Source organism: Onychostruthus taczanowskii, unplaced genomic scaffold (genome assembly GCF_017590055.1).
Source record: "Onychostruthus taczanowskii isolate IOZ18803 unplaced genomic scaffold, ASM1759005v1 scaffold55, whole genome shotgun sequence".
NCBI classification, from domain to species: domain Eukaryota; kingdom Metazoa; phylum Chordata; class Aves; order Passeriformes; family Passeridae; genus Onychostruthus; species Onychostruthus taczanowskii.
Genome location: NW_024503124.1, coordinates 847,354 through 860,448, shown reverse-complemented (window position 1 = coordinate 860,448; position 13,095 = coordinate 847,354). Strand labels below are relative to the sequence as shown.

Here is a 13,095-nt window from a genome sequence, read left to right as displayed (position 1 = left end):
CTGCACGTTAAAAGGAAGTGTGGCCATTTGATCCTCAAGATATCATTGGCAAATTATGTATTTTTTTACCTTAAAGCACTTAATTTTCAATAAATTTCTTGAAGTTCCGTTTCATTAAGTTTTTTTATTAGGTAAGAATCACTGCTTCTATTAAATAAAACATTGTCATTTAGTTGCAATGAGGTAGGAAAATATTAATTATGTGCATTCCAGTGCCTCAAGTGTCCACAATAAGACAAATCATTAAAAGTGATCTCTTTTTTAAAAGCCTGCCTGCCTTGTTTCTGTTTTTTTGGGAACAGCAAATTCTGCAGGAGGGTCTTTGGGAAGAAACAGAACAATCCTTTATTTTCAAATGATAAATAATTGATATTTGTCAAACTGACTAAAATAGTGGTCTGTATTTTCTTTTCTATAGGAATCTTTTGTCTTTGAGAGCAACTGTCTCTTCCAAGTGGATGAATTTGGTTTTTTTCTGAGCTGGAAAAGTGAAGGAAAGGTATATTGCAATTATGTCAGGAATGTGTATTATATGTTATTGCACTTTATGTATATTCTGCTTTTTAAAAATCTAGAACACTGTGTTAGTTTATTTACTAAATTAGTCTTCATCCTATTCTTTTTAGAATTGACAGAAGTGAAGCATGTAAGAGGGAATCAGCTGATATGAAAGGGAAATATGCTGCTTAGTGCTCATTAATAGAGTTTGCCAGTAAAGCTCACTGTTTATTTTTGCTGAAATTCCCAGTGGAACCATGTCTCAGCAGACCTTTGAACTTGTCTCCTTTTTGTCCTTTCAGGAGGGACAGGTATTAGAATGCTCCCTGATCAACAGTGTTCGTTTTGGAGCTGTACCAAAGGTACTCTGTACTCACTTTATACTGTCATTTAAACAAGCAATATTTAGACTGAAGGTAAAATGCAGGATGGCATTCATTTCTTTTAATAATACCAGTAACCCAGCTTTTATTTTGCAATCATAGCTTCAGATCTGAAGTTTTGCAGTGATTTGTTGTGATTGCAGTGGGCAGGTTCAGTCATCTGGCCTTTCTGATGTACTGCAGGGTTCAGGATGCTCTGAAAGCTGAACAGACACTAAGAGCACATGTCAGGAGATTTTAATCATCTTGTAACAGTTTATTGTGATGCTTGTTTAGGGATCTGAAAAAACATGTTTCATTTTCCATTCATTTTGTTTCGATCTGTTTGAATTTCTTTTATCTTCTCTCTCCATTGGCATAAACTGTAGAAAGATTTATTTGCATCCCTCTTTATGCATTTAGGTGGTCAGAGAGGGCAGCTGGTCACAGTCTGCCTTTTTTAAGAGTTTCAGCAGAAAAGTACTAGCTAGGAGTTCTGGAGAACCCCAAGCCTTTGGAAATATGCTCAGTAGTGTTCAGAAGGAATATGCAGGGTTTTCTGCACTGAGCTGTGCCTCTCCTGCCAGCAGGCCTTCAGTTCAGGAGGTTTCTTGTGAGCCCTGCATTTCCACTTTCACATGCAAAGTGGTTTTGTGTTGGTAACTCCCCTTTAGAAATGCTCTTGGGAGTCTGCAGACTGAGATCTCTGCCCCGCAGAAGGGGCAAAGATGTGGTGATGCAGACAGCCCCAGGCTCACAGCCACACCAGTGTGCTTCAGCCTTCAGCTCTGCCTTGGAAAAACGTGCCCATGGAACCCCAGCAGCAGGGACAGCAGCTCGTGTGACACATCACTGAGGAGCACCAGGGAGCCACAGAGATCGTGACTTCAGCAGCTATGGCCTTAACTGGATTGGAGTCATTAGCTTAGAGATTAGTACTGATCCTCTGGCTCAGTCCTTGCAGTGATGAATTTTTCTTCTTCGTGATGAAAAGATGAGTTCTCACAATCATGTTCCTAACTGTTAGAATGTGTTGTTTTTTCAGGTTTGCACACAATGTTTCTGAGTGAAAGCACTCATTTAAGATGACTGGCAAAGGTTTAAAGGTGTAAATGCATTTTTACCGTGGTGCCTTGCATAACAGAAGGGTTGCAAATGTAACGAGTTCTTTATTCTGTTTCACAGGATCCCAAAATACTAACTGCACTCGAGGCTGTTGGAAAATCAGAAAACGAGTTGGAAGGACGGATAGTGTGTGTTTGCAGTGGCACAGATCTGGTGAACATCAGCTTCACTTTCATGGTAGCAGAAACCACAGAAATAGCCAAGGTACTTCACAGTTAAACAGTGTGGGAGTTGAAAGCAGGGCTCATCAGCAGTGCTCAGTGGTTTTTCCTAAGCCTGCCTGCGTGGCTGACTGAAGTAGCTGGGTTAGTGTGTGCTGCCCCACTCTTCCAGAGGACAGCAAACATCCCTGTGGAGCATGTCAGTGGTTCTGCCAGCCTGGGCATGCACAGTGGGTTATCAGAATTAACCACTGAGACCCTTGTGAATGGCACAGGGCATTCCCTGAGCTGTCAGTGCCCCTGGCTGGGGCTGGCTCAGCAGACTGAGATGGTGGTGCTGTGGGTCTGTGGCAGGGATGCTGAAGGGAAGTGCAATTGCTGCCATTCTCCTGGTGGGTGTGGAGCTCAGCCCTTCAAAATTCTGTTCTGGTAACCCAATTCTATTGTGTGGTTCATATTATTTAAAAAAAACAAAAGCAGGAAAGGAAACTCTGTGCAGTTACGGAGATCCCGGTGCAGCCAGGCTCCTTCTGCTTCCCGTGGACGTGGAGCAGCCCTAAGGAAACAATGGTGCTTTTTGACACGTCATCCTTCCTGAGAGCTGGACACTGCAGCTCTCAGGCAAGCCCTGCCTCCACTGCCCTGGTGCCCAGCTGTAAGCTGCCCTGAGAAACCTGCTCAGAGTGCTGACAGAACACTGCTAGCTGGGAACCAGCCATTCATGGGGGCTTAAAATACACACTCTTTGCTTTTCTTCTCTGGCTGTATGTGTTATGGGTACTTAGGACTGTAATCTGTTCTGCCTGTGAGATAAATATTAAATAGTGATCAGTATCACACACCTGGTAAATCCCCTCTTTTAAAACTGTTTGCTGAATGCAACATCACTAAATCCCTTGTCAGACCTGCTTTATTTCTCATTGCTTCGGATCCATACCTTTGGAAGCACTGGCAAAGCTGAGTAAACTCCTTTGTAGGAGAAACACTGGTAGAACTTACATGGGTACACGAAATTGATTTTGCTGTGTGTATTTTCAGCAGGCTTTAAGGGAAATAACGTGTCAGAGTTATGTTTTGAAAGCATTTGAAAAAAGAAGCAAAGCAAAGGAGGTGTTGGCAGCATTCACTTTCATACTCTGATTTATTCTGAAAGCAGCTGCAGCTAAGTTTCTCAGGCACCTCAGAGCTCAATAACCTGTATTAGACTAATTGGTTTGTGAGAATGCTGGCCCTTTACAGAGGCTGTCACAAGAGATGAGCTAATTATGCTGTGGAGAAGATGTGGTGCTCATTAACAGCCAGGCCTTACAGAAGTGGTGTGTCATGCTGCAGTGGGCAGGCTCTGAGCAGCCCGTGCAAGTCAGAGTCCTGCATCTGGGAGCCTTTCCACCAAAATACACATCCACAGCTGTCAGCAGTGATGATCCACCTCATCTGATGTGATATGTTTGAGGCACGAGGGAGAGCAGAGAGCAGATCAAGCCAAAGAAATCAATGCAGAGCTTTCTAAGTTAGCTTTGCAGGGGAATTTGGCTGTACTGTGTTGACCTTTGTTATATGGTAAATACATTAACTTGCTACTGTACTTCTGCGCTAAAATGGAATTTTCTAGGAGTTGTCTGCACATACAAGTGCTCCTGCTTGATTCTTCCTGTTGTGCTCAGGAGAGAACATCTTTCCTGTGGGACACAGTAAATCCCCTCCAGAAGAAGCAAGCCTTTGCATGGCATTAAGTAGCTGTGCAGCTGCTAACTGCAGCTTAAAATAGGCCTCAAATTAATCCAGGCTCAAAGCCCCTCCTTTGAAATGACAGAGGCAAGAGTTTGGAGGGGAAGGGGCAATGACTGAAGCTTAAGCTGCCCAGATATGTGTGAGGGTTGTAAATGTGTGTAAGAAACCTGTGGTTTCTTACATTGTAAATGTGTGTAAGAAACCTCTGCTGTCCCCCCACTGCTGTGAGGAGCAGAGCCTTGGTCTGCCCCTGCTTGGGATACTTTAGAATGAGGGAACTGAGTGGCAGATCCAAGCACAAAAGCTCAGAACCCTTCTGCCCAGAAAGTCTTCTGTAGGTGATAATTTGCAGTTGGAAAAGAAGCAGTTGTTACTCCCTGAAGGCTGGGTTAGAATGAGGCTGGCTAACAAAGGAAATTGGTGGAAATTCCTGGCACCTTCAGCCTGTCTGTGCAAGGAGCAGGTTCTGCCAGGTCCCTGGCACAGGGTGGCAGAGGAGGACAGTCCCTGGGGCACTGAGGGTCCCTGGGCAGTGCTGGACCCTCCCTCGGGGCCCATCCCACCTGTCCTCACCTGTGCCCCTGGTGCTCAGCAGGGCTGCCCAAGGCATTGCTGGGCTCCAAGTGTAGCTGCTCCAGCAACAAGAGTGTGTTTATTATCTCTCCACTTGTCTCCAAGCTCCAGCTCTGGTATTTACATTCTATCTACTTAAATTTTATTGGTGTTTTCAGCTGAGAAATTGGTTTTCATTTCCACTCTTAAAACAGCCACAAAATTGGGTGTACTCTGATTGCAAGCAGCTGTCATGGTCCACTCCTAAAACAGCTCCACTGTGGTACTAGAGAGTGACTGTAAAAGATGGAATTTAAAACCTGATGTTTGGAATCCTGATTAAATCAGGTTATATAAATTATCCTGAGCTAAAATTAACACACACATACACACACGTATATTAGAGATGAGAGCATATGTGTGTATTTTTCTTTTTTGCTTCCCAGATGGACTTTCTGTGCCCCAGTAACTGGATAATGTGTTTTCCTCAGTCTAGGCCAGTTGAAAAGGCCAGTGAGAATTTGGGGATGAATTTCCTTGGGGCAGAGGTGATGTAGTGCTGGTGTCAGGCCTCAGCCCTTGGCACATGGGCTGCCTATCCGTTGGTCCAGTAAAGCTCTTGTGCTTCAGCCACCCAAAATCTGGACTTCTTGTCTTCTTTGCTCACCCACTCTGGCAATGCACGAAGGAGTCAGCTTTAAAGGCTAACCTAAGTCAGCTTCTTTAACATTTCTTAATATTACTGCATATCAGTGGATTTGCCCTGGTGGTTGTTCTGTCCCAGCTCCAGCTGTTTCCTTGGAAAGGACCATCTCCCCACCTCAGAGATTTTGCCCTTCTGCTTGAACGTACTGTTCCCCATGCCCTGGGGGCAGAGGAGTTCAGTGAACACTCCTAACTCAATTCAGGGAAGAGCCTTCATGTTAAAGTCATGGTTAGAGGCAAAGCTCCCACCCGTGTGGGACAATGTGGCTTTGGGAAGTGCTGGTGCATTCCTCTGGCAGTGTGTCCAGGATGGGAACAGCCATGGGGGAGACAGGGTGGGAAGCAGAGTGGAGCAACCTTTTACACTGGTTTTACACCTTTTGTTGGATTTGATAGAAGGTGGTGTATTCTACCTGTGTGTCACTGAGACAGTGATTCACACTTTGGTGGCCTAACCTGTGAGGCACCAGAATGAACAGAATGGACTAAAATGCTTCATTACTCACACACTGACTAACAACATGGAGGTAAATGCAGGCTTTATCACACAGCTAACAATATTCATGGCATGGAAGTCAATGCAGCTCAAAACATTTCATTTTGGCATTCCTAAACTCAGCTTCTCAGTTGGGATGGGATTTTTTTTTTTCAGTTTAAAATGGTTCTGATCAGACAAAGCACTTCAGGTTGATTGCTTTTGTTGGTGTTTCTACTAATCAAACTCCTTGATTTACAAAAAAAATCTGTTGCACAGAATCATAGAACAGTTAGGGTGGGAAGGGACATTAAAAACTGTCCAGTTCCAGCTGCCCTACCATGGGCAGGATCACCTTCCACAAGACCAGGTTGCCCATCCAGCCCAGCCCAATTGACCTTGATTGTTTTTTCCCCCTTAAACATTTGCCCAAATCATATTGTTTAGAGGGCAAATGGCTCATCAGTGGAAGATTCCCATGGGAATATTCCACAAATACATTACAGGAAAGTTCTTTTTTTCCCAAAGCTTTGTTTGTTTTCATGTTTCAAAGCAAAGCTTTTCAAGGAACCTGCAAACCACTCTTGAGCAGATCTCTAGAAGCCTCCAGCTGTTCTCTGTGTCCCACTGTGGAAGTATGTGGCTTATGTCTCACAGCCCATGTGATAAACATTCCCAACTCATGACTGCCTCAAATATATGGCCACAGCTTACCTGTGTGTGTTATTCTGTATGTTATTCCATGTTCTCTAGAGAAATCTCCATACCCCAGCCTGCAGTTAACTGTTGGTGCGTTGCATGTGCTTTTCTCCCTTTCCATGTACGTTCTTGGCTGTGCCACTGTGGAATGATCAGTAAATTGGCAGATTTAGCCCTGGTTCTCCACAGCCAGGAGGCTGATTTCCACTGTGTTTCTCGGAGTTTGCACACACGAGCAGCCAAAGTGGCTCTTCCAGCTCCTTTCAGAGCAGACCCCTCCCTGGAAAAGCCTCTCCAGGGCAGGAAGCTCGGTTGGAGTGGCAGCAGTCTGGGCACATTGGGCAGCTCCAGTAGGGAGCCTGTGAGCCCCAGCTTTCCTGCTGGAATAGCTGAAGGTCAGAAGGATCCCTTTTATGTCTGTGGAAGTCGTGGCAGTGTTTTCACACGGCAGAAATCAGTGCTGCGCTGGGGCAGGGCAGGGGGAGGTTTGCCGCTGTCACTCCTCAGCTCTCCTTGCTCTGGCTGCCTGGGTGATTTTCCTGGAGCAGAAAGGAGCTGTGAGATGTTTGCACTGAGGGAGTGGGGACATCTGCTGGCTGAGGGCAAGTCCAGGGATTCCTGCCAGCCCACCTGTGTCCTGGGCAGAGGAGGGAAACAATTCTCTGCGGGCTTCCTGAGCCTTCAGCCCATGGAGCCCTTGGCAGGCAGTCCCAGACCCCGAACCCCAAAATCAGAGGGCAGTGCCTCCCTGGCTTTCCTGATGCCTGCAATAAGTGGAGTGCAACTGCAGTGCAAAAGGGAAGGTGAAATCTCGACAGGTCTGGCAATACTGACCCCATCGGTCAATAAGCCATGTGTGGCCTTGTCTGGGATTTCATGAGCTGTAGGCTGTGGTGCTTTTAACCTTTCATAATTTTTGTCCTTTTTAACCCTGCCTAAATGAAAGGTTGATGGCTAAAGTAGAGCTGAAAGGCCGAGCTTATTTGTGCACCCTGCCGGTTGTGGCCGTGTTTCATCGGCGAACCTCAGCTAGCACAGGGTCACTAAGTGCCTCAGAAGCATTTCAGTCAGCCAGCTCAGGCTAAGAAAGTGCTTCTTTGATTGATTTTTCTTGCTCCTTCTCCTTCTAGAGATGTTTGACAGTGTTTGATCTTGTCAGAGAAAAACAGCACAGTGCTTGTTCCAGCCTGCAGTGTAGATCTTGGCCATTTGTGTCAGCCTAAGGGGGTCTGAGCTTAAGGTGCACTGGTGTTTGGTTTTGTTTCTTTTCATGGCTCTTCATTTTCTAGGATTAGATACCAGGGCCCAGATCCCTCTATGAATCTGGAATAATATTTGTGTATAGGGAGCCATGCAGCAGTTTCCTCAACAGATTAAAGGTACTGAACCATATTTTGAAAATTGGAAAATATTCAGCACTAGCATCAGTAAGAATCCAATGTACCCTGATTTCTATCAAAGACATTTTTTTTTCTAAGACCAAGGTGCCTCCTCTATACCTCATTTCAGAATTCCACTTTTTATAGGATTTTCATCCTTTGCACAGGTAGTGACTTGAAAATGCTGAGGATGAAAGAAGAGAACTGAGGATCTTTATCCCTGTTACGTAGGCAGATGTACAGGTCTTTCAGCTTCATCTCTAAATTAAGGGGTGCTCTCATAGGATACAAGCAAGGCTGCTGCTGTATTTGTCTGTGTGTTAGCTGAGAAAACCCTGAGCCCTTCTTTCATCCCTCCTGCAAGGTCACCAGACAAGTGTACATTAAATCTGGGAATGATTTGTTGTCAGGAAAGCAATATACTGCCTGCTTGATATTGAATTTTGTAGTATCTGTGCACTGGATCACAGTGCTTTAAAAGCAAGTATGAAGGCAGTATTAATTGGAGACTGCTCCAGCTCAGAGGGACAAAAAGTCTGACAGTGTTGGATGTGTTGCTGAATTTGTTTTTCTTTGTATTCCTGGCTGATGTGGGCCCAGCTGACGGCCGTGGGCAGTGTCTGATGTGCACTGCAGGAGCTGCTGTGGCCCAAAGCCAGGGGCAGGCAGCCAGGTGCTGCTGTCTCAGGGGGAGCAGATGGCAGGGGGCTCTGGAGCTGCCACCTCCTGCCCAGGGCCCATCACACCAACGTGGAGCTGTTTGGAGCTGGACAGAGGCTCTCGGGTCCCTCTGCTTGCTGCCAGCAGCAGTGTGATGCTCTTGTGGCTCATCAGTGTTTGCCTGCAGGTTTGTGCTATTTTGCTCCGAGGGAGTGCAATTCCTGACTTGGCATCTCTGTCAGGGAAGGGCATTAACACCGAAAAAAGGTTAGGGAGACCTCTAAAGTGGGAACCATCATGACAACTCCTGCAAAAAAAAATCACTTGGGAAGTGCTTAGTGAATTGATTTCTCTCTTCACTTGCTTTTTTCTAGCAGTGTTCCTTTTGGCAGCTCTTCTAGAGGAGCAGAAGTAACTCCAGGGCTGAGTGCTGGCCAGCCTTGCTTTTAAATGTTAGTTTTTGTTGTATCTGGTGTAGTTTCAATCCATTGCCTTCAAATCAGAATGGATCTGTAGTGTTAGCTCCAAATGAAATGCTGATATGGTCAGCACTGCACCAGTGGTGGTTTTTTGGCAGGAAAAAAATGGCAAAAAGCCTGCAGCTTATTCCCAACGTGCATTTGGTGTAATTTAATTTCTGCAAGGTTTTTTTTGCATTGAATAGGCCACTGAGTGGTTGGGTCAGTGTTGGAAGGCTGAGGAGTTTTGAAGGGCTGCAGACCAATGCAGATCATACAAGGACAAATGTTTGTGTAGTGGTAGTGCAGCAGGAATGTTACATTTAATTGGTTTAAACAACAACAAAAACAAACAAACACCTAATCAAACTAGCCAGTAACACCCCAAACCCAAAAGAAACCAAATCCAAACAAACCACAAACCCCAAAGGCAGGCACTTGACGATAGTTGAATTTCAACAGTTCTAAGAAGTTGAAATCAGTGTAAGATTTGTTCAGGCATTTACCCTGGAATTTTCACAAGCACCATTCTTTTCTCATCTGAGGTGAGGGAACATTTGTAGGAAAACATCAGTGTTTCCTAAATCTGTCAGTGGTTTCTAGTTATATCAGTTCTAATAAAGAATATTATCTTGCCCCATGAGCCTTGCTTTCTTCATCTTCCTAGGCAGTCCCTTCAGCCTATGGCTACAAAATCATCTTACTCAGGCAGCTGGGGGAAGGGAGATGGGAGGGCAGACTCTTACTGGGGGGCTGTTCCCAAGCCCAAAACCACACCTAAGAAACCCCCAAATGCTACCTTTTTTCATAAGTGGTAGTTCTGTTTTTCAATGATGCTCAGACACACTCTTGATCTCTTTAAATGAATATTTTATGCAGTACTTACTTAAAAGGTAACTTAAAAAAGAACACTTAAGTATTAACACATGTCTTAATAAGTGACTGCTTTTCCTAAAGCAAAGCAGATTTAACATTTCACGAGTACAGGGGTCTCATTAAGTGTGTTGCTTATCTGTTGAATTGACACCTCAGACCTTGGTTTAACCCCAGGGATTTGCTGCCTGCAGTTTACAATATGCCATTTCCCAAAGAGGCTAGTGTTCCTCCAGTATAAATCATGATTTTTTTCATCTGTCTCGCAGATGTACAGCACTCATTCATGAAAAGAAAAATACACTCATCTGCATCTATTTATGAGTGTCATATTCTGGATGCTGCCCAAGGCAGCTCAAGCTGCATGCACAGCATTTGGCCAGAGGCAAAAAGCTCCTTTATTCCCAAGGTTAATGTTTAGCAGTGGACCAAATCCCATCTCAATTCCACCAGGGTAAATTATCAGTTGAGTAATCCTAGTGTTACAATGGCATAATTGAGATGGAACTTGGCTTGTAGCACTACCATTTTTTCCTCCTGCCATGGCTTTTTCCTGCCAGGGTTCTTGCTGAAATCAGTGGGGGTTCATGTCAGGGCCGAAGCCTTAAGCTGCTTCTCTGCAGCTCTGCAAGGCTGGGGTGCAGGCTACAGCAGAAAAACACATCCCTAAAAGAGGAATTACAGAAGGAAGTGCTGTAATGCTGCTGTTGGCTGGAAGTCATCCCAGGGATTATTTGGAATGTTGTGCATTTTAAGGATGAAAACAAGCAGGGTTTGAATATGTGACAGGGTGTTAGAGCAGTTGTGCCTCCTCTAGGTTATTGATGTTTTATTTCATTCCTTTTCTAAACTGGACCAGTGGAATACGTCCTCACACATTGGATGGTGGTGCTCAGCAAGAGCTGCTACTGCCCCTGCCCCCAGAAGGGAGGCAGTGTTCATACAGGATAGAAATGGAGGCTCACATAAATAAATATCAGCTCAGAAGAGCTGCTATTGCCCCAGAAGGGAGGCAATGTTCATATAGGATAGAAATGGAGGCTCACATAAATAAATATCAGTTCAGAAGAGCTGCTATTGCCCCCAAAAGGGAGGCCAGTGTTCATACAGGATAGAAATGGAGGCTCACATAAATAAATACCAGCTCAGAAGAGCTGCTATTGCCCCTGCCCCCAAAAGGGAGGCAGTGTTCATACAGGATAGAAATGGAGGCCCACATAAATATAAATACCAGCTCAGAAGAGCTGCTATTGCCCCCAAAAGGAGGCAGTGTTCACACAGGGCATAAATGGAGGCTCACATAAATAAACATCAGCTCAGAAGAGCTGCTATTGCCCCGGAAGGGAGGCAGTGTTCACACAGGATAGAAATGGAGGCTCACATAAATAAACATCAGCTCAGAAGAGCTGCTATTGCCCCGGAAGGGAGGCAGTGTTCACACAGGGCAGAAATGGAGTCAGTGATGCCTTGCCTTGGCTGGCAGCACACGGAGGGACTGGCACTGCTGCTCCCACATTTGGGAGAACGGGCAGCACGGTCCCTGTGCCGGGTGCAGGCCGAGCAGTGATGTAAGATGGGTGAGATGGGGCTGGCTTTGCCGTGCTGTGGGCTCTGACCTGGCAGCTCTCTCCTCAGCACAGGCAGCTAACATTTCCCGTGGCTTCAAGGAGGATTCCCCCAAGCCAAAGCTGCCTGCTTCTTCCCTCTGGAGTTTTGCTGATTTGCTGGTTTGGTGTTCTTGTGTTTTCCAGCAATGGGTAGAAGGGCTTGGATCCATCATACATAACTTCAGAGCTAACAATGTCAGCCCAATGACGTGTCTCAAGAAGCAGTAAGTTACTTTCTTTCTTCCTCTTTCTCCTTTATTTCTCTGTCCTTGTGTTTTCCTTGGTGGAATTGGAAAAAAAAAAAAAAAAAAGAAAGGTTGCTTTATGTAGTTTGACATTTACAAAACAATGTCAAAAAGAAAATGGTGCCAAATGAGTTAAGAGTTTGTCTTTTTTGAGACCAAAGATGTCTCAAGGCTATATCTGGCACCTGCCCAGGAGAAATTGCAGGAGAATTTATAACTGTTCATTTGATTTATTGCACTGTATATTTTAATTATTGGCTGGTTTGTTTTTTCTTTGATGCATATGCAAGCAAAACCCCGTGAGTCTTTCTCATCTTCACACTGGTGTTAATTGCTGTACTGATTTTTTTGGGCTGCTTTTTGCCTTTACAGTTAAAGAACTGCCCCGCCTCAAGCACTAAAAGGTTACAGAAAAATGGTTTTATTGCAGAACAATTATTTGTTTGTACGCATTTAGCAGACATGGCAACAAGTTAAACATAAGCATCTAGACCCCAATTTTAATAAACAGTATTTTAAAAATATTTCATTCCTAATTTCAGCTGGATGAAGCTGGCCTTTCTAACAAACACAAATGGGAAAATTCCAGTTCGGAGGTAAGCACATCGGGGAGCTCGAGGTTTTTTCACTTCCTAGTTCTATAAGTTTAATAAAATCATGTGGCTTAATAATGGAATATAATATAAAAGTTACTACTAATATATATGTAAGAGTAAGTACAGAACTAGATATTCTTACCTGCCCTCCTTGGTAAGCTAGGCAGGACTTTTTATCAGCCTAGTAATTTATATTTTTTTTTGCAGTCCATTATAAAGATATGAGTTCTTCTAACAGTTTTCAAAGTCACTTAGAGCTAAGAGCATCAGATTTCTCAGCCTGACATTCCTCGAACTCTGGGATGGGTTTTTCAGTTGTAAAATTTGATAAAGTACTTTTAAAAAAGAGCCATAAAAGCTTGCAGGCCCGTTAAGTAGAGGACAAAAAGGTGCTTTTAAACTGCAGTTCCTGTAAAAGAGACTTATGTGTGTCTGCCAAAAATGCTCCTGCTTTTATGGGAACCCCCAGGATAATATTTGGGTTTGTCCACATGGTAAATGAACTGTTGGGTTACTTGTTGGGAGCAGCAAGGCCAGAACAGCCTCTTTCCTTCTGCTCAGCTATTAACTATTGCAGGTGACTGCTTTTCAGTCCTCTGCCTCGGCAGTGGTGCTCCCCCTCCTGCTCTGGGACTCCCCTCCTGCCCCTACACTGAGCTGCTTTTCTCTTCACAAAGCACATGCAAACCCGATTTTTGGGGCGCGCTGCTTTTCCGTGGAGAGGAGCTCACAGAAGGGAGCAAGGGGGACGACTTTGTAAGATAAGCCCCACACAACTCTTTGTTTTCCAAGGGAGGAAAAGAGGACTTTGCATCTGTAGGATCTGCAAAAAGACAAAGGGCCTGCCCTGCTGCTCTCCAGGCTTCTTTAGCTTCATGACCCAGTGTTGCAGCTGCTTCAGGGTGTTCCCCTTCCATTCTCACCTGGCCAGTCCCTGCTCATTCCTCAGCTGCCCCGGGGCTCCTCCTT

At 44.8% G+C, this 13,095-nt stretch overlaps 1 protein-coding gene across 3 annotated transcripts in view; it reads left to right on the top strand.

Moving 5' to 3' along the window:
- Positions 1-13,095, top strand: part of PLCB4 (phospholipase C beta 4) — a 186,483-nt gene that overhangs the window by 103,146 nt on the left and 70,242 nt on the right. For all 3 annotated transcript variants that reach the window (XM_041417199.1, XM_041417200.1, XM_041417198.1), the window contains exons 4-8: positions 419-499; positions 801-860; positions 2,046-2,189; positions 11,430-11,509; positions 12,073-12,126. In XM_041417199.1, the coding sequence (XP_041273133.1) occupies positions 419-499; positions 801-860; positions 2,046-2,189; positions 11,430-11,509; positions 12,073-12,126 (419 nt within the window). The remainder of the gene's footprint in view (positions 1-418; positions 500-800; positions 861-2,045; positions 2,190-11,429; positions 11,510-12,072; positions 12,127-13,095) is intronic.